Here is a 27,917-nt window from a genome sequence, read left to right as displayed (position 1 = left end):
TTCAACTGCAAGTAAACAGTCACATTCAAGATACATGTGTAAGTCTACCTGAGAAGATCTCCTGTTCAGAGACGTTCTTTGTGACAGCACATGGATTCAAGATGTCCTGAAGCAGAGGGGTCTGTGGGATCTCAATGTGTTTGGTGGTCACAGTGGTTGCTGTCTTATTTATGCAGTTCTGCACATCTGTGCTTACTGGAGAGAGCACATAACCTGGTATTCTGTTAAACAAGGACTGACACCACAAAAATCTATACAAGTGTGGCTTAGGCCTTGGACAAGTAGGTGTATGCATTAAAGGATAGTCCACCCAAAAATGAAAATTCTCTCATCATTTACTAACCCGCATGTCATTACAAACCTGTAGGCATTTTTTTCTCCTGCAGAACACAAATAAAGAAGAATACTGATGACCAAACGGTTTTGGTTCCCATTGACTTACACTGTATTTTTGTCCACACAATGGAAGGGAAAACAAACGGAAATTGTTTAGTTACTTACATTCTTCAAAACATTTTTCTATGTTCCACAGAAGAAAGAAAGTCGTGCAAGATTGGAACAACATGAGATTGAGTAAATGATGATAGAATGCTTATTTTTTTGGTGGACTATCCCTTTAAGGGTGATGTATTTAGAAATGATTTAGTAATAGTCCTACCTGCATTGTTTCCTCAGCTGTAATAGTTGCCCTGTCTTATTTTTTTGCAAACTTCTGCCACCTGCTACTCTGGGCTTCACAATCCTCTGTTGAGGATTCCTTCAGACAGGTGTGCACATTCAACACCCTGAACACATGTTATTCTAAACACATCATACATCTTGCTTTGATCACTAAGACTCAAGAAAGGTACCTTACTGTTCACTGCAGGAGTCTGTACTGAAATTCTTCCTTCTTCTTGGGTTAAACGATTGATGTTGCAGGCTATTTCATTGTTCTCACGCCTCTTTATTTTCTTTAATCTGGTAACTGGTGCTAAGGGGCCTGTGGCATGAAAAAGCCAGCTAAAGTCAGCTTTTCTGTATGAAATGGCCCCCATCTTGTCTATAACTTCTTTGGAGAAAGAAAGGATCTGGCTTGCATTATTCAGAAGCTGTTTGTACAGACGGTCCTCTCTGTGCTTGCTGTGGTGCTCTGGTCTCCATTTTACATGCTGTAAATTCATGATTCCCAGTGAGGCCTTACGGGAAATCATCTATAAAAGGAAACGATGATCAAATAGAAATTTATTATTTGATTCTTAAAGCCTGCAGGCTTAAAAACAAAAGAAATCTGGCTACCGCTTTAAACCACTACATAAAAATAACCCATTGAAAATGATAAATGTGCAAAATAAAAATACATACAAAAATTTAAATTAAAAAAATGCAACTTTGGCTATTAACGACAAATCACGTCAGAGCTCATGCTGAAAAGGTTTTATTTTTCAAAGCAGTTTGTATCAAAGAAAAAAAGAAAAGCAGTTCGCTGACAAAGGTAAAGTTACTACAGCTCCTGTGTTCCGGTGAATTCAGTTCCCATTTCCCGTTTGGCACGCATGCGTGAAATCCCCATGTCATGATTTCGAAGAGGAAAATGTGTGCTTTATTATCTCAAGCGTCAGTTTATGATGTTATTTCCTACTTTCCATCAACATAAGGTATATTTCACGTTGTTTGTCAAATACATAAGTAGAATGCTAAAGCATATAATGTATTGTTTTTGCAAGTTTTATAGCTCAGTCTTTCGTGGCTTACTGCTAACTTTACCTTTGAGAAACTCTGTATAACACCTTTTGCGTCAAGTTTAAAACACAAATTTCAACGGTCGTTTACAGTATTATATTATTGTTAAGTTGTTGTTGTTGGTGTGTGTTGGTTTTGTCACACAACCTTATGTTTTCCATAAAATAAAACAATACTGTGTTGTTGTTGTTGTTGTTATAAAGTTTCTCACCTTCCGCTTCGAAATCATAACGTCGGGATTTCACGCATATGCTCCAAAGGGGAAACAGGGGAACTGAATTCAGGAACTGGAAACAGAACCTCAAATGGATTGATTGAGATTTTTCAGCTTTCCTGCCTGGAAACAGCACATTGGATCTCAGGTCTCAGAGTTAACAAAGCGGCATTGCATGGCTTGAGTAGCAGCAGTAAGAAGGAAAACCATTACCTTCAACAACATTTCCCGAAACATGCTTGTTTGTTCATGGCATTTTCACAAAGGTAAGTTATAAACAAAACACGTCTAACTTTTTTTGTTGTTGTTTTTACCACTAGCAGTGCAAACATGGAGTTGTTGTTACACCGCTAACTTTAGGGTTCTGTCACTTTGGTCTGGTTTATTGTTGGCTATGTGACAGAGCCCTGACAGTCATGTATCTTGTTTTTGTGTGAGCGTGCGGTTCGGTTTGCTTGGGCCCTCGCCTGTGTGTTGAGTGTTTCTTTTTCTCACCATACGCTCTTGTCCCATGTCTTCGTTGGTTGTGTCCTCATCTTAGTTTTCCCCCATGGGGTTATTTTGTTTTGCTTTATTATTCAATAAAGCCCTTTGCTTTTTGTGTTTAAATCCTTGCCTTATCCATGTCTTGCGCTTCTGATGGGTGTGTTGAAACAGCTTCTTCCCTGCCTGCCACAGACTGGCCGAAAACTCTCACCTTTTCAGATGCTCCTTTCAACACTGATGCGCCTCAGGATGAATCTCCCAATTCAGCACATTGCATACCTCTTCTCTGTGGATCGAAAGACTGTGTCCACCACATTCAGAGATACCATAGGTACAATGTTTAAACATCTCAAACCCTTGGTGCACTGGCCAGAGAGACATTGCTTGCAGGCCAACATGCCACATCAGTTTGTAGAGGCTTTTGGAAATCTAGTAGCAGTTATTGTGGACTGCTTTGAAGTTCGCATTGAAAGAACATCAAATCTCAAAGCTAGAGCGTAGACATTTTCCCACTACAAGCACCAGCACACCTTAAAGTATCTCCTTGGCATTACACCACAAGGATCTATCTCTTTCATTTCCCAAGGGTGGGGAGGTCGTGTCAGTGACAAGCATGTGACTGAGAATAGTGGTCTTCTTTTATATACACAGCTAACAAACGTGTCCCCAAACATGGCTGCGACTACCCAGAATGCAATGCGCAGCGTCGTAGTTTCCCAAGCTTTATTCTTTGGAGGTAGGTAAACAATCACTTACATGCTTCATTCAGCACTAAACATAGGCTATGGGTCATTGCATAAAGTTAAGAGAGAAAGTTGTTCACAAAAAATATTCATTAAATAGCAAGTAAAATAGTCGTTTTCTGGTGTAGGGTTCACAGTACGTACCCACTGATAAGGTTTGGTAGATAGATAAAATCAGATGAATAAAACCGTTGGAAGACATTTTTTTAAGTTTTAGCATTGGAGCAATTTTATTCTGAACTATTTTTTAACAGTCACTGCCATTTCAACAGCATTTCTTGACTTTCTCACATCCATACTTCAAACATACAGGTCAGGCCTTAAGGGGGATTGATATATGATGAGTCTCTCTTAACAATGTAAGCAAATTGTCATACAACCGTTGCTTATATAAACCAGACATCAAAGACAATTCTTGATGCCATCTCATTCAGTAAAAAAATAAATAATAATAATGAAAATGACAGCTTTAATAATAATAATCTTTGTCTTTAATGAGATATATATATATATATATATATATATATATATATATATATATAATCAATAACTTGTTATATTTATATATAACTTGTTATAAAATTATTTATTTCTTTTAAAAAGATTCAGATTAGTAACAAAAGCAAAATGGCAGCTATTGAATTTATTTTCTCCCTTTCTCTCTTCTCTCTTGGAGCAAGTCAGCAGTCATAACCCTTTCCTTCAGTGATCACAAACATTTATTACGAGCAATGCATGTTTTTGACGTAAAATATACTGTATGTGTAATGTGTTGAAAGATTTTCTTTTTTATATGAATTTATTAAAGCTGGCATATTTGTCAGCTAGCTGTTCATAAATAGTATGAAAAGCTGGTTTTATTTATTGATAATTCCAATCCAGCCCTTTAATTGAAATCAAAATGTAAACAATAAAGTCTTCAGTGCTGCACTGAATAAGCCACATTTATAATGTTAGCTGTTAGAGCAAGACAGTTCAGAGAATACACTTCATCAGTTCGGCATTAAGCAACAGCCATCAAGTCCACTTTCTGCATAGTGCAAATAAAAATGTTTAACAAATGTTTTCTATCGCTGAAATAGTCAGCTTGACCACTTCAAGCCACTTTAAACCGAAGTCTCCACACAACAGGAGCCTCTCCGAACATAATATCTCCTCACCTCAGAGGAGTCCCCACAGCCCTCAGGCCGATGTACAATGAGGACTGGGAAGAAGCGGGCGTCTTGGTAGTTCGGCGGGCTGTCATTAAGCGCAAGCTGACTGGTGTCAGACCTGCAGCACTGCTCATCAGGGCAGCAGCGCTCTGTAAGTGTACTACTGCGGCTCCTCCACAGTCCCATGGTGCGCCTGGAGCCGTACATGCGGCATAGCGAGAAGTGCGAGGTGTCCAGGGACAAACGGGAGTGGAAGGTGTGGCGAGAGAAGATGGAGGAACAGCTAGAGCTGATAGTCGGCTGTCTTCGCCCGCCTTCGTGTTGGCAACAGTCCTCACAGTTCTGCACCAGTGTCCCATAGCTCTGCGTCGAGCAGCTGTCCAACAGCAGTTGGTTGGAGGAAATGCTGTCTCTTTGGTTTGACCCAGAAGTCCCCAGGTTCATCAGCATGGCCTCTGAGTAGCTTGGTATAAGCTGGCAGTTTGAGCGAATGTGCCATTCCAGCTCCGTACTGTCAACGGTTTCTGCTCTCGGAAGGCCATAGCGAGTGTTTCTCAAGGTGGCGTCGGCTTCTGGAGATGGGGTGTTGTTGCTATACTCTAGTCCGAAGAGTTTCTCAACTTGGTAGTGCACAAATGCCGTGCGGTACTCGATCAGCACTCGCAGTGGCCAGGACAGCATGAGGAGAGCTGCCAACCAGAAGGTGACCCGCGAGGTGTACCATGGCATTTGGTCGGGATCCACGTAAGCAATGAGGTGCTCCTTAAAGTCGACGTTCTTCAGCAGCATGCCTTCGCGGGCTTCCATATAGTCATCCAGTCCCTCAATTTCCGAGAAGAACCTGGCTCGTTGGTTGAGGTAAGCATTTTCAGGTCCTGCTCCTGTGAAGCTAAAGCACTTGGAGAAATGCAACCGTGTTGCCGTGTGACTCTCCAGTCCGCACAAGTTCCGCGAGACGTCTCTCATTCCGTAGCGACTGTAGTCGAACTCACCCTCGGCTACATGTGTGTTAACACGCTCGTGATAAACCTGCATGGTCGTGTAGGCATCTCCATTCCGGTAACGCGTTACTTGTCGAGTCCTGCGTACGAAATGGTAACTGATGGCTTTCCACCACACGCATGGTCTGGCTTGACGCATGCGCAGAACCCTGTCATACACGCTCTCAATGTTGGCCTTGCATTGTAACTCGCTGCGGGCGCGACAGTGCCAGCACTCCATAAGGTAAACGGCGTAGAGCATGAGAAGGAAGGCCAAGGGGATGTACACGTAACCATCAGAGCAAGGGCTGTCGTGGTATATCATGGTGCGACCTCCTCCTCTGAGAGAGTTCATTGAGGTTGTGAGAGAAGTACTGGAGGAATCGAAGCTCAACTTGGTGACCTGGGTGAGCTGACACCAGGTCACAACACCCAGGCAGCTGTACATGAGCAGCGAAAGGAGGAGGCATCGCCAGTGTGTCTCGCGGCACATAGAGGCACTTAGGGACTGCTTTATTGGCCATTGCTACAAGGAATAATGAAAAAGAGAAATAGTAATAAGCATATTGTAAGGCACATAGGCTTGCTGTGAATACTGTGAATAAGAAAACAAGAGGTAATGAATACAATACAAACCATCCAAGATTTAATGTCACTTATATGAGGAAATGATATTGGACAAAAAGATAAAATATCTTTAGATTAGGGATGCACGATATATCGGCCACCATATCGGTATCGGTCAAATGCTCATGCTCAATTTTTCTGATAAGAAAATTTGTCCGATATCTTAAAGGCAATAAATAATGCATCATTTCCTTCAGAAACACTTGACTTGAGATGACTTGTTTTCATTATTTATGCATTATTTTATTTATTTGTAAGACTTTTTATGATGAAATTTGGTAATAGGAGAGTAAAATTATTTTTAAAATGTACACTGTTCAAGCTAGGATACTTAAGTTTAAGTGTTTGGGACATGGCTTTTAATGATGAGAACTTTTTTGTAATCAGGCTCTCAAAAAGTATATAAAAATTTGGATATAGATTTATCGGCCAACATAGCGGTTATCGGCTTTCAAATAAAAATAAAGAAAAAAATATTGGTTACCGGTATCGGCCAAAATGTTCATATCCGTGCATCCCTACTTTAGATCAGTGCTGTTAACTAAAATTAAAACTATTAAACAATGAGCATTTTAAAGATGTCCTTATACCTTTCTGGGCCTTGAACTTGGTAGTTGCGATGCTGTCTATGGGAGGGTCAGAAAGCTCTCAGATTTCATAAAACATATATTCATTTGTATTCCGAAGATGAACAAAGGTCTTACGGGTTTGGAATGACATGAGGGTGAGTAATTAATAACAGAATTTTCATTTTTGGGTGAACTATCCCTTTAAAATTAATAAAATACATTTCATTCCTAAATGAAGTCTGCAATGGACATTCATTTGAGTCTAATTTAAATAAAGTGCAGACAACGCTCTGACAGTAAACCCTTAAGATGACAAGAGGGATATATAGATCTATGTGAGAAAGTGGGGCCTGACAAGACTGAGGATTTGTTGCAATCCCTCAGTTCAGACCTAATTACTTACAGTACATCCTGGCACAAAGTCTTCAGATTATGTCTATTAAACCTAAGACAAACACTCACTAGCTTCAGATAATTTACCTTTATTAAACTGGTTAACCATTTGAACATTTTACAGGTAATTCCATTTTTATGATGCTATTGCACAATTTTTGCCTTCTCTTCCACATTGTGAAAATCATAGATGGATGAAGCAATATGTGGCGGATGTCACTGCAACTTTGTCTTGCGTCTTTAATCAATGCCAGACAAAATCTATCAAATAGATTTTTTTTTAATATTCAAAACTTTCAGGAGAGTAGCTCAGAAATGCTTTTGTGTGCTAACTCTGGACTTGGTACACCTCTTTGGCAATGCACAGAAGTGGTTTGTATGTGGAAAAGGATATTTGCTCCTAATTCTGAGTTTGTGGGTTTGAATCTCACTCAAGGGTGCTGAGCTACTGAATACAAATTATGATGAAAATGTCAGTTATTACTGAAAGTTCACTGAATAAAACAAACTAAGAGGCTACTTTTATTTAGCTTAATTGATCCAAAATCTGGACTCATATAAAATGGACTCAGATGGTATCTGTATGAGTTGAGAAAGTATGCTGTTGTCCCATAAGTGTCTGTACATTTCAGCAGCTAATACCACAGCTTCTGATATTTATAATGGTTGAAAGGCTTTTAAAGAGGGGAGAGTGAGGTGCAACATCAATAATGGAAATCCCACATGAAAGACAATACTGTGACAGAGCTAACAGTCAGCCATTCAAAAGCATACTGTAGAAAAACTGCTCTTGTCCTCACTGCTCTTGGATAAGTGAAACTTTGGACATAATATGGTTGTGATCTAAGATGCCTGTAAAGTAGATTACATGAAACTTGATAATGACTAAATGAATACCGAATGTGGGGCACTGATTTTGTTTGTCGGTTTACTGTGGTACCATCTCAAAAACTAAGTTTAATATCACAGTTCTGAGTTCCAGCAAGCAGAATTTGTGTGAAAGACGAGCTGAGGGACATTCACAGAACTGGCAGGCAATATGCACCAATACAATTAATATCAGAGATGCTGGTTGGAATCAGCAACAGTGGCAGGCTATTTAGCGTGATATATGAAAGTTTTTATCCAAAATACTGAGTTAAACATATCTGCTCTAACTCCCTGTGGTAAGGGTGATTCTCAAGCTAACAGGCTTATAATCTTTTCCACAGTGGCAATTCCATAATTACAGCAGTGTATTACAGAGGTGTTGATCAATGCACAAATCAGCTGAGTGCAGTGAATATGACAACAGATTTAGAGCTATATATAGAGCTGTAAAATGTGATTTAAATCTGTTTGTCACTCTTGGAGTCTTGTCAGATTTATTGTCATCATGGAATTTGTAAGCAGCAGGATGATTTTAATATAAACCTAAATTAGATTAAACTAATACATCCTGTAGTGGGTTTATTAATCTGGATCTGCAGTCAGTGATCTTTGACTATATATTGCAAAGAGCTGAGTTTCACTATGGATGATCATCAATAACTTGTGCACCATAAAGTTTATGCATCAATTGGAAGCAGAGGAATTGCTTGGGAGGAAAAAATACATTACATATAAAATTTTTTTTTATATAACAGTTTTTTTTGAATTTCAAATTTAAGTTTTTTCAAACATGCCTTTACTGTGTGTGACCAGCCTTTTACTGGAACAAGTCAAACCAAACTAAGACAATTAGCCTACAAGGCGTTATAATGCATAAATCCCATCTCCTCCATGATGACTATGGTACATCCAGTACTCATAAGACTCATCTCATACCTCTTCCAGCACATCGAGACTGGCCGGTGTCTCCGCGCCTCCGTCTGGGGTGCTTGGCGCTGTGTCCTCCGCAGCAGTATCAGTTTCCAGATCTAGAGACAACATCCTGCGGCAGGTGTAACATTGCAGTCAGTTATGTTATCTGCAATACGCCGCTTTTCTCAATGAGACACGCTTAAGCAGGACGTTGTTTTGTCCGGCGGTGCTGTGTTTGGGATGGATGCCAGGAACGCCGGGGATCCCGCTCTGGGTGTTCCCATTCAGGCAGACTGGGGGGCGGAGACCGCGGGGAGACTGCGGAGGACGGAGAGGAAAAAAAAAAAAAAAAACACAACTGCTCTCCAAAGTCTCATGGAGACCGAAGATGATTTTTTGATTTGTGTTTATACTGACCTCAACTGCGCAATATGCGCTCAGCATAATTAGATAAAGATGTTGCTTGTTTTGTTTTGTCATAAAAATTGTCCGTGAAGATATTCAACATACATTTATATATTTTATTAGCTATTTTTTATTTTTATTTTTATATTTTAATATTTTTATATTTTTTGAGGTTTTAAAATGTTTTAATTAGTTGATAATATATGAACTTATTAGATAGAATAATGATAAACATAAGCCTCTGTGATGATAAACACATGTACCTACATGTATAAACTGGCAAAGTGATCAGAGGAAAGCCAGATATACTGCTCAGACATGCAGACAATCTCTCTATAATAAAAGGTATTCTTGTTAGGATCTCTTAGGATATTCTTGTTAAAATATAATTTCTGTTATCCTTTATATCAAGCCTCTTCGTGGTAGATATATTTATTAAATTATATTTAATACTTTTTAATATAAAATAAATATTATAGTATAATTTACTGTAATATAATTTCGACGATAGAAAAGTAAAATAAAATAAGGTTCTAGTAATGTAAATAAAAATGAAAATTAAGAATATGTAATAAAACTAAGTGCATTATTTTGTGTTATATTATATATTTATATAATTTAATAACGATGCAATCTTTTATGTAAAAAAAGCTTTTAAACCGAAAGGCTTTTATTTTGTAATGGCTACACATAACCCGGAAATGGAGTCACGTCTGTAAACTCTACATGTGTGTACATATTCAGTCAAATAGCTGATAGATGACTGTGGCATAAACGACGTTCCTGGATATTTCCATCATTGTTGTGCTGATCACGAACTGATTACTGATAATATTAGAAACTTGCTGGAAATGTGCTTATTATCCTAATATCCTCTGCAAGCCAACATGAAAACTTTCAGACTGTCAGTCAGTGAAGTACAAGATGAAAAGGCAAATTTGAGAGCTAAATCCTGAATCATTATTTCCGACAGTCTCCTCCGAACCATTAGACGCCCTTGTGTTAATTCGGGAGTTGGGATGTTGCGGCGTCCCAAGCCCACAGACAGCGAGGCGGATGTGCTCCGGGAGCAGCAGCAGCTTCTGGCGACGCGCGGTCAGTCTTCTGTCGCTGTAGTGAAGCGCCCTGATAAACGCACAGGAGACGCTGCTGCAGCTGATGCACAGGAGCAGGGACACCAGAGAGATGTTGTGACTATAGAAGGTAGCGTTCTGTAAGTTATCTTTAAACATGTCTTTCTTGAACAAATTTAATGCTGAGTTTCATTAGACCTGCTTAAATAAGACCAGGCTGATATAAAACAAACTTATATTAACCTTGTACAGAAATTATTTAATCTACACCTTCAGATCTTCCAGATGACCTTCCCACCTTGACCCCTGCGCCTCCAAAGAAGTCACGCTTCAAACAGGAGCGGGTGCGTTTTGAAGATGAGGACCCAGGAGATCGACTGGACAGACACGATACCCACATCAGTGCTGTCCTATCTAGAATCATTGTGAGTCACATTTATTACAGTGTGCCTGTTGTTTGATTGGATTTCAACATGCCAATGCCCTGCTTATTGTTTATGTCTTCCTAAAGGAGAGGGACACGAGTGCAGTACTTGTGTCGCTCCCGCTTTCCCTAAAGTCTACAGACATAGATCTGTAATGGAAAGTGAGGTGAGAAAATATTATGCATGCACAAAATCCCTCCCAGCTTGTTTGTTTATGTTTCTTTTTTGTTTTTGTATTTGTGATTGGGGTTGGGGAAGGGATGATATAGTAAGGGAAGGTAAAGTATTTTTGCACGTCAAATTGCAGCGCAAAGGGTTAAGAAGGAAGATGTTCAGTCTTTAAATGGTTCAACTTCAGAGACTAGAGATCAGTCTTCTGCATCTAGACATATGAGCTTCTCACCGTTGGAGAATATGGAGACTGAGCGACCCGAGTCAAAAGTAATAGGTAAGTGCTGTCACATTGTTAAGTTTTCATGGTTAACTAAAGCATGCTTGATTTCTGATTGGGCTTCTGTTACAGAGCGTGTTGGTGGCCCTGTGCTACTTACGGGTCAAGGACTTGGGATTGCAAATAGTGCCATGGAGACGAGGAAAATCCACGAGGAGAACCAGGCAAAGTTGCAGGCGATGTCCCAGAGTGAGATCCTGGAGGAACAGAGGAAGCTGCTGGCACAGCTTGGTAAGCTCAATATCTTTCACTGACACTTCTTCACTTGATGCCAATCCTGAAACAACATACAGAACTACCAAACTTTGCTATAAGTTTGATTGCAAAATATAATAATTGCTGTTAATAGTGTTCATCGTCTGTTTGATTACATCTTTAATTTATTTTTTCTGTACATTTCTGCTAGGGCTGGGCGATATATCTAACGATATAATCATGCGCATCTAGTCAGTAAAGCCGGTTCCCTGATTAGCGCTAAATCACCATCACCTGCTTTCAAATGGACCGGCATTTAATAGACAGAGCCGTAGATCACTGACAAGCTACCCAATATCGCGTTCATTATCGCAGATGTATCGCCTTCGATAATGAACCCGATATTGCGTAGCTTGTATATATATATATTTTCTGTAAAGCTGCTTTGCAACGATTTGTATCGTGAAAAGCGCTATACAAATAAACATGAATTGAATTTAACTTCTAATGCCAAACATGAAACAAATTTATATAAAAATGTGATCTGTGTCAACAGCCCCCTACTCAGGTTATTGTAAAGAAAAAAAAATACTGTATGCAAATATATATTTGTTAGTTTGTGGGAAATATATTTATAATATATATACATGTATTATTTGGTCCCTAACAAGCTAGTCTTCTGAATTATTATAATGTGCAACCGCTGTATTTGCAAACCCATTCTAGCATATCAATTGTATAAAGTATATTTAATTTTGATGCACGCTACCCTTCAAAAGTTTGGGGTCATTAAGATTTCTTTAAAGAAATTAATACTTTTATTCAACAAGGATGCATTAAAATGATCTAAAGAGATAGTAAAGACATTGATAATGTTAAAATAGATTTTAATTTAGAACTTCCGGTTTGTCAGAGAATCCTGAAAAAATATTTCAGTTTCCATCAAAATATTAAGCGGCACAACTGTTTTCAACATTGATAATAATAAGAAATATCTGAGCACCAAAGCAGCATATTGTAATGAATTCTAAAGGGTCATGTGTCACTAGAGACAGTAATGGCTTCTGAAAATTCAGAAAATTTAAATTGTCATAAAATGTATTATTTATTGTATTTTTGATCAAATAAATGCAGTATTGGTGAACATAAGACTTTAAAGGGATAGTTCACCCAAAAATGAAAATTCTGTCATTAATTACTCACCCTCATGTCGTTCCAAACCCGCAAGACCAAAAATATCTTAAATTGTGTTCCGAAGATGAACGAAGGTCTTATGGGTTTGGAAGGACATGGGGCTGAGTAATTAATAATATAATTTTCATTTTTGGGCGAATTCCATAAAAAAAAAAAAAAATCTACTGCTTTGTTTTATTTATATCTTCATTTTTAGACCTAATTTGTGGAACATGCCTTTTGTAACAGTGACATTTTGTTCACTTCGTCCTCATGTTGTTATATTATGTCAGGCCCTAGATTAGTAGACTTTGTGAGATCTCGAAGGGAACAGATAACCCCAGGATCTGAGTCAGCATCTGGTCCTGTGCAAAGAGAAGACTTCCTGAATGAACCTCTGCCTAACAGCACGTCTCCACAGTTAGACCACACAATAAAAGCTCAGGAGTCTCAGAGGGATACCATGGAGGATGACGAGGAAGATGAGAATCAGCTTGTAGCTCAACCTCCAATTACAGGTAAGTGAGTTCAGAGCTTGTTTGGCAGAGATGGATCACATCATGTACCACTGCATGGTGAATAAATGTTGTAAAAATGTTATTACACACACAGTCAACCTATGGATTTGAGATTTATTTGACACATACTACTCCGTATTACAGCATTGCTTTAGTTTCATGAAGAAAGCTGAATGGGGATTTTGGACTGGTCTGCATGCATACAGCATTAGAAAGTAAAGCTAATGTACCGGATGTGGTCTTCTCAATCTTGTCAGCACAAGCTGGATGGTTTCCAGTTCGTTATTCACCCTCGGCTTGGAACTCACCACACATATTCAGGACTGTACACTTCGCAGATCTGTCCAGCTGAGCTGTGAGGCCAGCGTGCTAAGGCAGATGCATCAATTTCAATTAGTCTGATTAGAGCAGAGTTAGCTAGAGCAAGCACCAATTTGTTTTAAGGTAATAGAGATAAGAGGAACTCATTGACGTTTATGGATGAAGCACATCAGGGGTTACTGTTCAGAGAACAGTTCTTCCGTAGTTGCACTGCTGTCAGCATGTGATGCTGTGTATGTCAATATACATGGGAACTGGAATAGGCTTTTAAGCTAACTGAAAGTCTAGTGTTTTTTGTTGCTCTCTGTTACTATTAATCATTTGTAATATTGGTGTTATTTATTATTTACAGAGGAGGAGCTGCCAATCAAGCCTCAAAAGGAATGGCTTCACATGGACAAGGTGGAGTCAGAAAAACTGGAATGGACAAGAGACCTTCCTGAACCCAGGAAGCAGAGCACCAAAAAGGTACTAACCACTAAATCTTAGGAGTTGTTTTATTTAGGAGTTGTTTTATTTAGCTAATTTTATTGAGCACATACTGTAACTAATACTGCATTGTTTGTGCTACAGACATGAATTAAACTTCAAATTATTCGGCTTCTCAAATTTATGTAAAAATATCCCATACAACTTACTTAGGGTGGGAGATATGACCAAAATCATATATCATGGTATGAGTTGTTTTATTTCACGGTAACAATATATATCACAGTATAGTTATTTTTGCTTTAAATATTTTTTTTTTAAATAATTCTGGTCACCAGTGTCAATATTACAAAAACTAATACTAGCCTAAATTAAAAAAAACAAAACAAAAACAAAAAAATGCAATGTCATTGACGCCAGTCAGCGATTAAATAATAATAATAATAAAAAAAAACTAACTACAAGCAAAAGGACAAAAACCTACAGTAGAACAAGCAAATAAGAAATGCTACATACATTGTATGAAATAATCAAATTTATAAAAACACAGCATATTTTTCACTGTCAATTAAATATATTTCTTCTTATTAAAGTTACAAAAGTCGTTTAGTCAAAAGCAGTGAGAGATTTTCTCTTTTGTTGTTTGATTAATATAAATGACAGACAGCAGGGATATTAGACTGCTGTCACTTTAAGAGCTGCCCTGATCCAATTTACTGTTACACAGTTTCTTTCTCAGCTGTTTGCTTTCACTTAAGACCTACTGTGTTCACGAGGATACTTGCAAAGATGGGCATTTTGACAAATGTGTGCATTTAACAGTTCGAGGCCTATAATTTATATATAATTATATAAATATAACAGTTCGAGGCCTTATATTTATATATAATTATATAAATACAGCAAATATAAATTTCTATAAGTATTATAAGGCATTTAAGTAATTTCAGTTTTTTTGAGGTTGTATGAGCACGTATATGTTTATTTGTTTTGTTGAACAGGTGGTACAGGTGATAATGTTGAGATGATAGAAACGATAGTCCAAAATCTCTACCAGTTGACAAATTTCTACCGTTTTATAGTGTTTATTGGTTTTTAAAAATTTCTTACGGTTAACATTGCTGCATGCATGCAAAATGATTGGAGAAGTCTGGCATACATCACTAGAGAGAAGTCTGTCTCATCTCACTGAAAGATCAAGTTATAAAATTTTGAACAAAAATGACAAGGTCAAGTAAAAGATCCATGAAGCAAGATCTACAACATTCATTTAGAAAATAGGGTGACGTTTCATTTTATATTGACTTTAATAATGTTATTCTCTGTTCTTGTTTGCATGAATGCTTTATTAAAGGCTATGCAAGCACGTTTTGATTTTGCTGGCTCTCTCATCCCCCCCACCAAAGACGTGCCCACCCATTTAGGCTTGCATCACCATGGAGAGGAGCCAGAGGTGAGTGGGTTCAGCTAAATTCATCTGCTGGATTTTTTAAGACTGGCAGCAAACTAGAACTGATGCCAGTACTTCTTTTAAAAGGTGTTTGTATTAGTCAAATGCAGATGTGTGTAGCTGTTGTATATGTGTAATACTAACTATCATTTTCTGTCTCTCCTCTGTTCCAGCTGGCTGGCTACTCACTGCAAGAGCTTTTCCTCCTCTCTCGCAGTCAGCTGAACCAACAGCGCAATCTGGCCGTCAGCACTCTCGCTAATGTCCTAACCAAAGTAAACAAACATTTCAAAATTAAAACGAAAGTCCATTGAGTTGCTGTGAAAAGCTATTATATTTCTTGTAGATTCGAGAAAACAAAGATGGTACTATGAGAGAAATGCTGGATCCTTTCAAAGATGCACTTCTATCCGTCAGTCTGGGATAAGACATGTATATCAATGCCTTTTCATTGCTAATTATTTACTGCTTGTTTTTAGTAAATCATGACTTGATTTTTAATGCCAAAAGAAGCTATGTGGCTGTTTCTTTCTATTTCTGTAGAAATAGTCTCTTATAAACACTGTATATGGTTTCTCCATCAGGCCCGGGCTGGTGAGTACATTTCCTCTCTGAAAGGCAGCGTCTTGTCTTCTTTATTGGATGCTGGAGTCCTCTTTCTTCTGCGGTTCTCCCTGGATGACAGTGTGGAGGGTGTGATGTCAGCAGCAGTGCATGCCTTGCGAGCTCTGCTGGTTTCATCTGACGATGAAGTAAGAGACAATCATCTTGCATATCGTTTATACACTTTTGCCACAAGGAGTTACAAGTAACCACAACATTTCCGATTTGTCTCATCCTAGGAGTGCTTGGATAATGCCTTCTCATGGTTGCTCGGGATGGCACCCTTTCCTTTACTGCCCACTGCTCAGGAGGATGAGGACGAGGATGATGAAGGCTTGGATGAGACCATGAAAGAAACTGCTAAAGAGAAAGAAGAAAAAAAAAACAGATCATGATGTTGCTAGGCAGGATGTTGTCAAGGTAACTGGGGTCTAAGATTGCTCTCTTTCTGCAAAGTTAGTTGCTGCTTATGTAGAATTACTGAAATTTCTGTTTCCATCAGGGCTTTCTGAAGATGCAGGGTCTTCCTCGGCTGCGGTACATCCTGGAGGTGGTGCGGCCCTCACCCCGGGTTGTTCTTGATATTCTGGAGGTTCTGATCCGAATTGCTCGCAACACAGGTAGCTGAATTCTGAACCAGTGTTGTTTAACAGATGTTAAGTATACTAGTTTAGTATACTAAAAGTAAAATTGCAAGGTATTTTTATTAAATACATAAATTTGTAAATGTATTTGTAGTATACTCAGCATGAAGTAAACATTATATCAAATATATTTCAGTGTAAGTATATATATATTCTGTTATGGTATTTATTAATATTTTGGATTCACTTTTATTTACATTTTCATTTGAATGACATTATAATCTGCTGTTGTCATTTTTTTTATATATTATTTTAATTTCCATTTCCACTTAAGCTTCTCTATTTCAGTTAGTTGCCAATGCAATTAAAAAAAAATCTAATATGCATGCTTTATTTAATTTCAGCTTTATTTTAATTACTGAAAATGATTATTAATAGTTGTAGTTTTAGTTAACAGTAATAGCACTGTTCTGAATCCTCTGAACTTTACTATTACCTTATGATCTGAACTTCAGTGCTACATTGTGTTTTTACTTTAGATTTGGACTAATGATAAGCCAACAAATATTTCTGCTGTTTTTCATTCAAATTCCAACCGTTTTCTCTGTCAGATCCTGGACTGTCCGCGGCTAATGAACACTTTGATTTCTGAGTTTCTTCCCTGCTCCTGGGCTCCTGCCACCTCACAGGCTCCGTCCTCTTTGTATGGGCTCCCTGTTGCCTTGGCAATGAAGCTGCTTCGTGTTTTAGCAAGTGCTGGGAGGCATGCTTGTGCTAGAATAGTAAGTATCCACTATACTGTGTAGGTTAACAGTGTCAAGCACCCACTACTTGTGAATAATTATAATTATATTACTTATTGCAAAATTGACAGTCTCCCACCCACATTAGTAAATGATTGCGATGCTTATTAAAACAAGTGACAGGTCTCCTACTCAGATGTCAAAACATATTGTTGTGCTGAAATATGTCTATGTGTTTGTTTTTCTGTTGTCAAAACTTATTTTTTTGCTGAATTGTGTATGTGTGGAGTTTTTGTGTCGTTTCGTGGTTGTGGAAGCATCAGAGATGTTGCTGGAAGCAGGTGAAGCTCTTCGCTGCAGTACAGAGGCGCTGAGGCTGTTCGCAGTGGCTGCTAGCTACGGACAGGCTTGCAATCTGTACACGTGAGGAGGACCAGCCACTTTACATTTTAAAATAGATGTGTAAATTGTGAATAAACGGATGTTTGGGAATGTATTCAAAGCATGTGATTGTAGTGACGGACGGTGAGTGTGTGCTTCATTCCAGAGACCTGTATCCCGTGCTGGTGAAGAGGTTGCAGGCTGGGAACCGCCTGTGTGTTTCATCTGAGGCTGTGCTGCTTCTGGAGCTGGAGCCAATCAGAGCTCTGCTCGTGCTGCTGACTCAGGTCACTCAAACGGCAGGATGCCATGAAGAACTCCAGAGAGACCTAGTCAGGTGAGACCACACATTTATGATGTTACCATTGTAGCAAACAATGCCCAAATATATCAACAATTGCACATTATATTAATAAATAAAAATGTAAATAGAGTGTGTGTATTTGATTTGCTACTTTTTTTTGATCATTTAAGAAATATTTCAAAACTATTAATATACTGTACACTACTGTTCAAATGTTTGGATTGATAGGATTTTTTTAATGTGTTTTTTAAAAGAATTCTCTTATTTTCATTGGATTTATTTGATTGAAAATTCAGTACTGTTCAGTACAATTTATAATAACAATTTTCTATTTTAATATATTTTAAAATGTAATTTATTCCTGTGATTGCAAAGTTGCATTTTCAGCGGTCATTGCTGCAGTCTTCAGTGTCATATGATCCAACATATTCTGATTTGCTGCTCTAGAAACATTTCTTATTATAATCCATGTTGAAAACAGTTTTGCTGCTTAATATTTTATCAATTACTTTAAAATATTTTTTGTGATTTTCCAATTAATAGAACGTTTAAAAGAACAGCATGTATTTGAAATATAAATCTTTTGTAAAATGATAAATGTCTTTACTGTTATATTATTATTAATCATGTTTATAAATATTATTCAATCAGTTTTAGTGGAATATTCATTGACTGTCATGTTTTGAAATACATCATCTTAATACTAATAAAACCTGTATTATTATTTATCACATTTAATACAATTATTATACTTAAATATTTATTACAAAAATGAATTAAACATTATGTACTGACATTATACAGTATGTATATATTTAGCTATTTCATACGTCCTGCTGGAAAAAAAGGGAAAAGAAAAAGTTCACTAATTAAGCAATTTCATGGATTCCTTAAAAATAACTAGAAAGAGATTTTGAACTATTTTCTGTTTGATTAGGTTTTACAGATTGTGAGTGTTTTAATTTTTATTAAGAGAAATATGTACCACCATAGTTTATGTCTTGCTTTGTTAATATTAATATTGCAGTTTAATTTGTGTTCTATACATTTTGGATATGGCCTTGAGCTGACTCTCTGTGTGTATTGACAATGCTGAGGGTACAGAGTGTCCTCCACCTCCTCCGGTTGTGTGGAGTCATGTGACGGGTCTCCAGCCCACTGTCATTAGCTCTCTCAAGGGCTGTGTGAGAGCACTCGATGGCCCAGCTCAAATGTCAAGTGCTCTGATTCTGCTTCCGTCCTACCTGCTCTACATGGAGGCGTATTATTCACAGCTCTGTGTACAAGTAGGTATTAATAAGAAAGAAATAAGCATCAAAGCCAGTGTCACACCAGCCCCCCTAAACAAAGTTATTTAAAAACAGCCTGTTCTTCTGAAGGCATGTAAAATCAACCTGAAGCTTATATTTAGCCACTTTTAAGTACACTATTTACATTATAAATGCCTTGAAAAGTTGATAAATGCATATGTAAGGACATTAGGAGCTAAACTTTAGATCCAAACTGCCCTTCAACAAAGCTTCTGGTGTGATAAACACCAAAATATGAAAGATTATTCCACATTATTCAGCGCATTCAGTAAGATCCCTCAAGGCAAGATAATGCTGTCTGCACAAAATAGCTGCTGATAATGTATCTTCACAAAAAAGCATTTTTATGTTGTTTTTTTTTTACACTGCTAGTAGAAATTGAGTGCCATTTACAGCCTTGCATACTTTTTTCTTTCATATATTTATCCCTTTGGACTATATCAACATTTAGTTGTGGTAACTTAAACTCTTAGCGCAAATGGGCCTAAAATGACAGATATTTTAAATAATTACCTTTATATAATATCCTTTGCATATGTAATGTGAACGATCTGATCTGATTCCTTTGTAAGAGCTCTTTCCAGCCGGTACAGTGTCTACAAGAACTCGAGTCACTAACTTCAGACGTACTTTCTGCCACTGATATCCCATCAGGCCATGCAAAATATAACCAGCAGCTTTAGGTACAGTGAACTCTTACTGATATTTCCTGAGATTAACTACATCTGTTACTATCTATCTATATCCTATTAATTTAAGTTTTTTTTTTTTAAACAAATCGGTTATTAACTTTTAGAAACCTATTGACCGATAGTTTCTGCATTAAGAGAATTAAACATATCCACAACAGTATATAATGTAATGTAATGTAATATAATATAATTGCATCCAAAAGAAAAGATTTTGTTTACATAATATATGTGTGTGTACTGTGTATGTCTTATGTATTTTATGTACTTAAATTTATTTATATATAATATAAATTATATGAATATAAATATATACATGTAAAAAATTTCAAAACATATACTGTATGTGTGAGTATTTATAGATACATAATAAATATACACAGTACACACATTATGTAAACAAAAACTTTTATTTTGGATGCGATTAATCAGGATTAATCTTATGATAACAATAAAATAATGTAATAATAAAATAATGATTGTAGTGAGATTTTTTTGTAAGATTACAATTTTAATGACTTTATTTGTGGTGTTACAGTGTACATGCACAATAAAATTAATAATATATGACTGTTAGTTTTTCTTTACAATTTGCTTGTTTGCTTAAAGAATCAAGTAAAATATATTGCCTGATTTCTATTTGAGATGATTATCATTTTTTTTTTGAAGTTTAATTGTATGTTGTATTATTTTTGCCATTAATATAGTCATTGACGCTCATATGGGAAATAACTAACTAAATAAATAAATAAATATAGGATAAGACTAAGCTTATATTGTTTTTTTTTTATCGAAATTTAAAGTCTATAGTGATCATTTTGAGCCATACAAAAAGAGCAGATATTGTGTCATTGGACCATAATAGTGATTATGTTCTCTTCTCCTGCTGCAGGTCCAGCTCTATGATCTGTAACCCCGGGCTGAGTGCGGCTGGTGGGGAGGTCGTCTCCAGTCTGCCAGGTCTGGGCTGCTCGAGGATGAAGACCTCCAGCACAATGGCAGGACCCAACTCCCCTCTGTCTCTCCCTACTGCCCTCCTGTACCTGCTGAACACCATCACCTCCATCCACAAAGGCTTAATAAAGAAGGTAAATGCATTTTGATGGTAAATCTTGAAAAAAAAGAGCTGAGGTAAACTTGGTGGTAAATTTCTTTCTCCTGTCTTTCATCAGTTCAGTCCTCTCATCCTCTCGGACTCTGTACTGAGTTATCTGCAGTCTTGTATCGGAGCCATGCCCTCTGTTTCTCACATGAGTGCCTGGATTTTATGCCATGAGCACCACCTGCTGTATCTGCTGCTCAGACTGGCTCACAAGCTGGTAACTGCAACCTCTGCATTTAACAAATTTGCATACATTGTATGCATGTTTACACACACACAAATCATAATTGTAATTATTTTAAATAATTATTTAATATATATAAAATATATTGAATATATTTAAATTAGAAAATAAAATGTAGTTTTCATTTCTTTGCTTAATAAATGTAATATATTGTGATTAATTAACATTAACTATGCTTGAAACTATATAAGTCTTAAATATGATGGTTTTATTTGAAAAGCATTCGTTAGTTAATGAAATGAATTGTAATGCTTTACATTGTGACTTCATTATTTTTAGGTTCCAGTTGACCCAGAGGTGGCCAAACACGCCACCTTGTTCCACCAAGTATCGCTGGCTCTAGTGTCCTGGCTGCTGCCTGGCAGTGAATATCTGGCACATGAACTCATGTCTGTCATGACCTTCAGTCACAGCCTCCTTCCGTAAGTCTCTGATGTTTGCCGTAAAGCTCTTGTTTGTCTAATATATTGTATGATTACAATGACTTCAGTCACAAAATATTCACATTTTGTTATATAGTGGCTCCAGACACATAAGCTAGACATTATACATCAACTTGACATCAGTTGTTTAAACAGAAATGAAGAAGAAGAAAAAAGACTTTTGGAAAGGGCATAATTTTTTTTCAAATCTTTTTTGAGCAACTGTCATATTTAATCATAATTTAATTTAATTATTTAATAAATTTAATACATTTAATGACTTATGTTTATTGTCATAACAATGTCACAATTCTTTGATGTAAGAAAAAAAGGGCAAATTTGATTTTGTTTAACCTTAACTAATAGTAAGAGTTTAAGTGCCTTTAGATCAGAGGGTCTGTATGAGGCAATTTTATTTAATGGATCTCATTTTAATATGATTGTTCATGTCTTTTATGTTGCTTTGATGTACAATGGTTAAAAGTATTAATGTTCTTGGAGCTCTTCAGACACGTGCTATGAGGACATGTCTTGTTAACTGTACAGGGATAAAAGCTGAAACTCATTGGGAGAGATTAATTACACTAAGTGTCTCTTGTCTAAAATCTGCTCAGGTCTTGGCTGGAAATTCAGATTTGATCTCATATTATTGTTCATCATATTCTGATTGTATACTATTTTGTTCAGATGTTGACCTCCAGATGTTTTTCTAATTTTCTAATATAAGTATAAAACATGCTTTAAATGCATTTATGGTTCATTTTTAATTGATTCAGTGTAAAAAGAAAAAAGTGAACTGAAATCCCAGCTTTATCAAGCTGTAGTTTCACATTATACTCACAAGAGAGCAGCAAACTGCACATTTCAGACCGAATGTAGCAGGTCTTTGCATGGACAGTTGACTCTGGTTTGTTTCTTTTTTTATATATTTATTGGTATATGTTCGTCATTTTTTAAAATGTATCTGTGTTATTTTATTCTGTTTGTCTGTTTGTTTGTTTTTTTTAATACACTATCGTTCAGAAGTTGGGGTCAGTAAAGGCAACTCTAATTGTTACAACAGATTTGCATTTCAAATAAATGCTGCTCTTTTGAACTTTCTATTGATCAAAAAATATGAAGCAGAACTATTTTCAAAATTAATAATAAGAAATGTTTCTTAAGCTTCAAATCAGCATATTAGAATGATTTCTGAAGGAAAAAAATCTTACCAGTCCCAAACTTAATAGAATATGTTACAATTTAAGCACTACAAGGATGTACCTTATTGTTTATGAGAAATATATTGTTGTCTTGGAAATGAACTTCTGTAATATGACATGTTTTTTTTCTTATTGTCTGTGGTGAACCAGAGATGGCTGCTTTGGCTGAGCTGCAGCTTAAAGACAGGACTTCACCTGCCATTGGTGCTCTGCTGCGTGACGCTCTCCATCATTTGCCCTCCATCCGCGGTTGTTACCTCGCCCACCTTGCACACATGGAATCCTCTGTCCTTTCATCCCGTGACCGGTACCTCGGCCGAACGCCTTTTGTCAGCTCTCATCTCCTACCTGAACTTACCGGCCCCTCCCTGCCTTCTGATTGGCCCTTCTTACCGCTCATAAGTCTCTATGAGCGAATGGGGCTGTCAGCTGGTGGTGGGCATCAGGTTGAGTCTCTTCCAGCAGGGTCAGTGCAGTCAGTCACTAACTGCCTTCAATGTCTGCTTGTTCTGGAGAGTTGGAGAGAGCAGGCGCTCACTGCGGTGCCACCAGTGGCAAAGTTAGCCCGTCTAGCCTGTGTCTTTCTGTGCTCCAGTGACCTCTTCCTGGAGCGGCCTGTGCAAGAGCTCACTTGGGCACTGTTTCGCAGGCTAACACGGCCAGCTCAGCTTGAGGCGCTGGATCTGGGCTCACCTCCACCAGGCTTGGCTTCCTTTCATGACCTATACTCGGCTCTGCTGGTGCAGTATGAGGCTGTGTCATTCGGTGACCCGCTCTTTGGCTGCTTCATGCTTTTGCCTCTACAGCGGTGCTACAGTGTCACCATGAGGCTGGCTGTGATCGCTGAGGGTCCCGCTACAGCAGGTAAGGGGTGTCTTTGTCAGGTGACCTACAGAACGCACAGATTAGGCATAATGGAAACATTACTGTACTTCTGTCTTTGCAATTCTGGGCAACTGGAGCTGTGATCCTATTCATGCTGAGATTTCAGCTGTAAAGTGCAGTTCACAACATCAGATGATTTGAGTTGGGAAAGTCTAATTTAGTTTAAAAAAATGTTTTTTTTAGAATCTACCATAGTTTCTCAATTGCAGGGATACATGAAATTAGCGTAGTGAATAGTCAGGTATAAGTACTGTATATCAATTTATATACTTGTTTTGTTGCCAATATAAAATTCGGCAACTTTGTGAATATTGCTAAGATTTTTATGTATTTATTTATTTTTTTAGCCATTAAAGGGGTCATGAACTGTGAAACCAGCATTCCCTTGATCTTTTGACATAGAGGTCATTGTACTCTAAAAACATCCTGTAAGTTTCAGAACTCAAAACTTTGTTGTTAGTCTAAAAACAGCTTTGTACTGAAGGCTTGTGGAATGTTTTACTCTAGTGTGGATACTGAGGGGACTGAGTCCAGGGAGTGAATTTCGAGGGGGGACGGCGTTTCACTTCCAGCTGGTTAGGTTTATTTGGAAATTAAAGCGTCTTCTAAGCGATCCCAGCACATAAACGTACCGCTGTGTTTATGGCTTGCTGTGCAACACGTCTTTCGCCATAATACCTGCAGACTGCAGCCAATAGAAATGCTTCTCTATTGCTGCGCGTACTGCTCCTCACAGCACAGATCGTGAAAGCAGACTGCAGTTTTTGTCATTCATTGTAACAAACAAAGTGTAGAAAGATGATGTAAATAATAGATTCAGTGTGCAGTGTACTGTAGAGAGCTTCGTTCATTAAAATTGAGGTTTGTGAGATTGCAATGAACTAAGGAGGGTAACCGCATTTAAATCATTATAACGAGAGTTTGCAAATGTGAAATTGAATTTATACAACAGTACACAACAGTTTTATACATTTTTGATTTTTTTTTACAAAAGTTAATATTAAGTGACTTACATTTTAGGTAACACTGTTGTCAATTTTGCTCTATTTCATCAACAAAAATGTAGTTCAAAAACAGTCACAGCTGAGCCTCTGCGCATCTATAGTCTTTGACACAGCTCTGTTTCGTTTAGGAATGAATCTTTGCTTTTGAACAAATCTAGTGAGTCAATGATTCAATGACCCATTCATATAGAGAGTCACTTGCTTCGTTCCTAAATGAATCAGCCGTTTGAACAAATCGATTGAATGCATGATTCAGTGTCAAAGACAGTGACTTGCTGCCACCTACTGGCAGTTTCTGTTTCATTTTTAAAGGGGTCATATGATGTTGCTAAAAAGAACATTATTTTGTTTATTTGGTGTAATGCAAAGTGTTTATGCGGTTTAAGGTTAAAAAACCACATTATTTTTCACATAAAGTACATTATTGTTGCTCCTCTATGCCCCACTTTCTGAAACACGTAGATTTTTACAAAGCTCATCGTTCTGAAAAGCGAGGTGTACACTGATTGGCCTGCTATCCAGTGTGTTGTGATTGGCTGAATGCCTCAAGCGTGTGGCAGAAATGTTACGCCCCTCACCATACTGTGATGCTGTCTCCCTGCGCGACGAGACAAAACCAATAAAACTCATTACAAACGAGGCATTTGTTGCATCCAGTGGGGACATACTTAATGATTATAATGACTTATACTGTCTTTTTACGCGTTGCGTTGCGTATCATGCTGCGTAAACCTAAAACCATGTCTGCATTTGTGATCAGAGAAATGACAAACAAGCGCTACTCTACTATGTTCAAAACTAGCTTTTGAATCATCAGTGGCAAATTCTTTAAATACTACAACGTACTTACAGGCTTTGAGTCAGAAGCGCTAGACTGTCCTTGCAAAGTTGGAACTGCCCCACTTTATAGAAACAGCCTTTGTGTGCAGACGGCATTGTAGGCTACTTTCCCAAGTTCAGGAAACAGTCATCCATAAATTGCACTGCATACATCTGAATATTTGGGTTGACCTGTTCTGGAACAGTGTTGTAAATACAACTTAACCACTGATTTCTAGTTGTGTCCTCATTTGGAAGACCAAACAAAGTAGTTTCGCTTTCACAACGTAACACACAGCGTCTCCACGACATGACAGCGGCGGCAACAGAGAGCATAATAGTTAAGCCTTCTTTCTTTGCGTGAACATTTGGGCGGCGTTATGCAAATCTTCCCACACAGTGATGTAGACATGTGGGGGCGTGTTAGAACGAGCCGTTTTAGGGGGGTGTGATAGACTGTTAACTTTTATAAAGAATATCTCTTTGGATTTGAGACTTTAGTCTTTGCAACTTTACAGATCTTCTTTATGCACCAAGAGCTTGTAACACTCCAAAGAGAAAGGGAAACTTGAAATCGTATCATATGACCCCTTTAATTAAAGTATAAATTGAGTCATTTAAATCGTTTAAATTTCTGTATTCAAAACTGTATATTTAAAACATTGATCTCATAGCATTGTTATTATGAGATGCATTAATGCCATGTCTGAGTCTTGTCAAAAAATTTGTAAATATTCCTAAATGCTACTTCTTTGCTCTTCTGTGCCATGCAAAGATGAATTGTTGATGCTGATTTCATTTGACTGGTAACTTATTCTTCCTGTTTGTATCTCATTATTTTAATTGAATTTATTGTTTAATTTACATTTTTTTTGGCATAGAAAATGACATTCTATTAATAAATAGAAAAATTGCATTACAAAGGTTAAAAAAAAAAAAACTTTAAGGAGTCAGATATCAAAGGGAAGGTTAATTTCTGTCATTGATCAGAAGGTGTCTGTTCCTAGTTTTTTAGGAGCACTAGTACTCCTGAAAAGAAATGTAAGCGTAGAGTCCTTAAGAATGTAATATGTGACTCTGTCTGGACCACAAAACCAGTAATAAGGATCAATTTTCTGAAATTGAGATTTATACATCATCTGAAAGCTGAATAAACAAGTTTTCCATTGATGTATGTATGATGTATGTATTTGTTAGGATAGGACAATATTTGGCCAAGATACAACTATTTGAAAATCTGGAATCTGAGGGGGCAAAAAATTCAAAATATTGAGAAAATCCCCTTTAAAATTGTCAAAATTAAGTTCTTAGCAATGCATATTACTAATAAAAAAATACGTTTTGATATATTTATGGTAGTAAATTTACAAAATATATTCATGAAACATGATCTTTATTTAATATCCTAATGATTTTTGGCATAAAAGAAAAATGGATTATTTTGACCCATACAATGTATTGTTGGCTATTGCTGCAAATATAACGGTGCGATTTAAGACTGTTTGTGTGGGCCAGGGTCACATATTAAAAACTAACTGCAAACGTTTTTGCAAAGTGTAAACTATTAAATATATTATAAAAACCATTCAATACTGTACCAGTAAATAAGAAGTTTTTTGAGGGCTTTGCTAAACAGGCCAATCAGAGACACTAATCATTCTCAGTTTTTATTAAATCTTTCTTTAATTTCACTAATCAGTATTATCTTTTATTAAACACAGGGGGTCATTAATGATGCTTACATTATAACGTACAAATTCACACAAAACATATTTTTTATTTGGCCAGAATTGCAGGTGCTTGCCTTAATATACAAGAATGTTTAGAGAAAATATTAAATAAGTTGTTAATAAATGTTATAATAGATTATAAAGTCATCTAAAATTACCCCCCCCCCCCCCCCCCCAAGCTAGAGTCCTTCCAGTGAATTTTGACCATTTCCACCACTGATTATAAGTTCACGACCCCTTTATCATTCCTAATCAAGAATTGTAAAGGGAATAGTTCACCCAAAATTGAAAATTCGGTCATCATTTACTCACTCATTTCAAACCTTTACTCACATATTCATTTGTATGTCTCCATTGATAGTACATTCCACCAAAACTTTGATTCTTCAAGTTCATAAAGAGATCATAAACGTAATCTCATCTCATGAGCTGGATCTCATGCACAGGTTGCTGGAGTGGAGGGATGATTACCAATGTCATCAGAGAACAGTTGTAGTTACGAGGCAGAGGGGAAGTTATTTTGATTGAGTTTGCTGCTACATTTTTATTGCAAACCAATTAAAGCGGTCTTCATCTGAAATTTGATTTGTTTGTCCTGTACAGCTGCCTATTCCACTGGAGAAGTTCACGTCCCCCATGGAAGAATCCCTTCCTCTGTTGCGGCTGTATTTTAGAGCACTAGTAACTGTTTCCCACCTGAATGCCTTTATCTTCTCCTAGGATGCAGTGGCAGAGGTAAAGAACGGTGTTATTTTAGTATTATTTATTAAAGTATTTATAAATTT

At 37.2% G+C, this 27,917-nt stretch overlaps 1 protein-coding gene and 1 pseudogene across 1 annotated transcript; one reads left to right on the top strand and one right to left on the bottom strand.

Annotated features, from left to right (window-relative positions):
• Window positions 1-3,825: 3,825 nt before the first annotated feature.
• LOC109107347 (transmembrane protein 151B-like) lies at window positions 3,826-9,079 on the bottom strand. The gene is made up of 2 exons (XM_019120613.2): window positions 8,695-9,079; window positions 3,826-5,825 (listed from the first exon to the last, which is right to left on the bottom strand). The coding sequence occupies exons 1-2, from the start codon at window positions 8,797-8,799 to the stop codon at window positions 4,272-4,274; spliced, it is 1,659 nt and encodes a 552-aa protein (XP_018976158.2). The 5' UTR covers window positions 8,800-9,079; the 3' UTR covers window positions 3,826-4,271.
• A 710-nt stretch (window positions 9,080-9,789) lies between these two features.
• The window catches only part of LOC109107707, a 19,474-nt pseudogene continuing 1,346 nt past the window's right edge, over window positions 9,790-27,917 (top strand).

The sequence above is a fragment of the Cyprinus carpio genome, chromosome B17 (genome assembly GCF_018340385.1).
Source record: "Cyprinus carpio isolate SPL01 chromosome B17, ASM1834038v1, whole genome shotgun sequence".
In the NCBI taxonomy this organism is placed as follows: domain Eukaryota; kingdom Metazoa; phylum Chordata; class Actinopteri; order Cypriniformes; family Cyprinidae; genus Cyprinus; species Cyprinus carpio.
The sequence above is the reverse complement of the archived record's forward strand: the minus strand, read 5'-3'. Positions and strand labels throughout refer to the sequence as shown.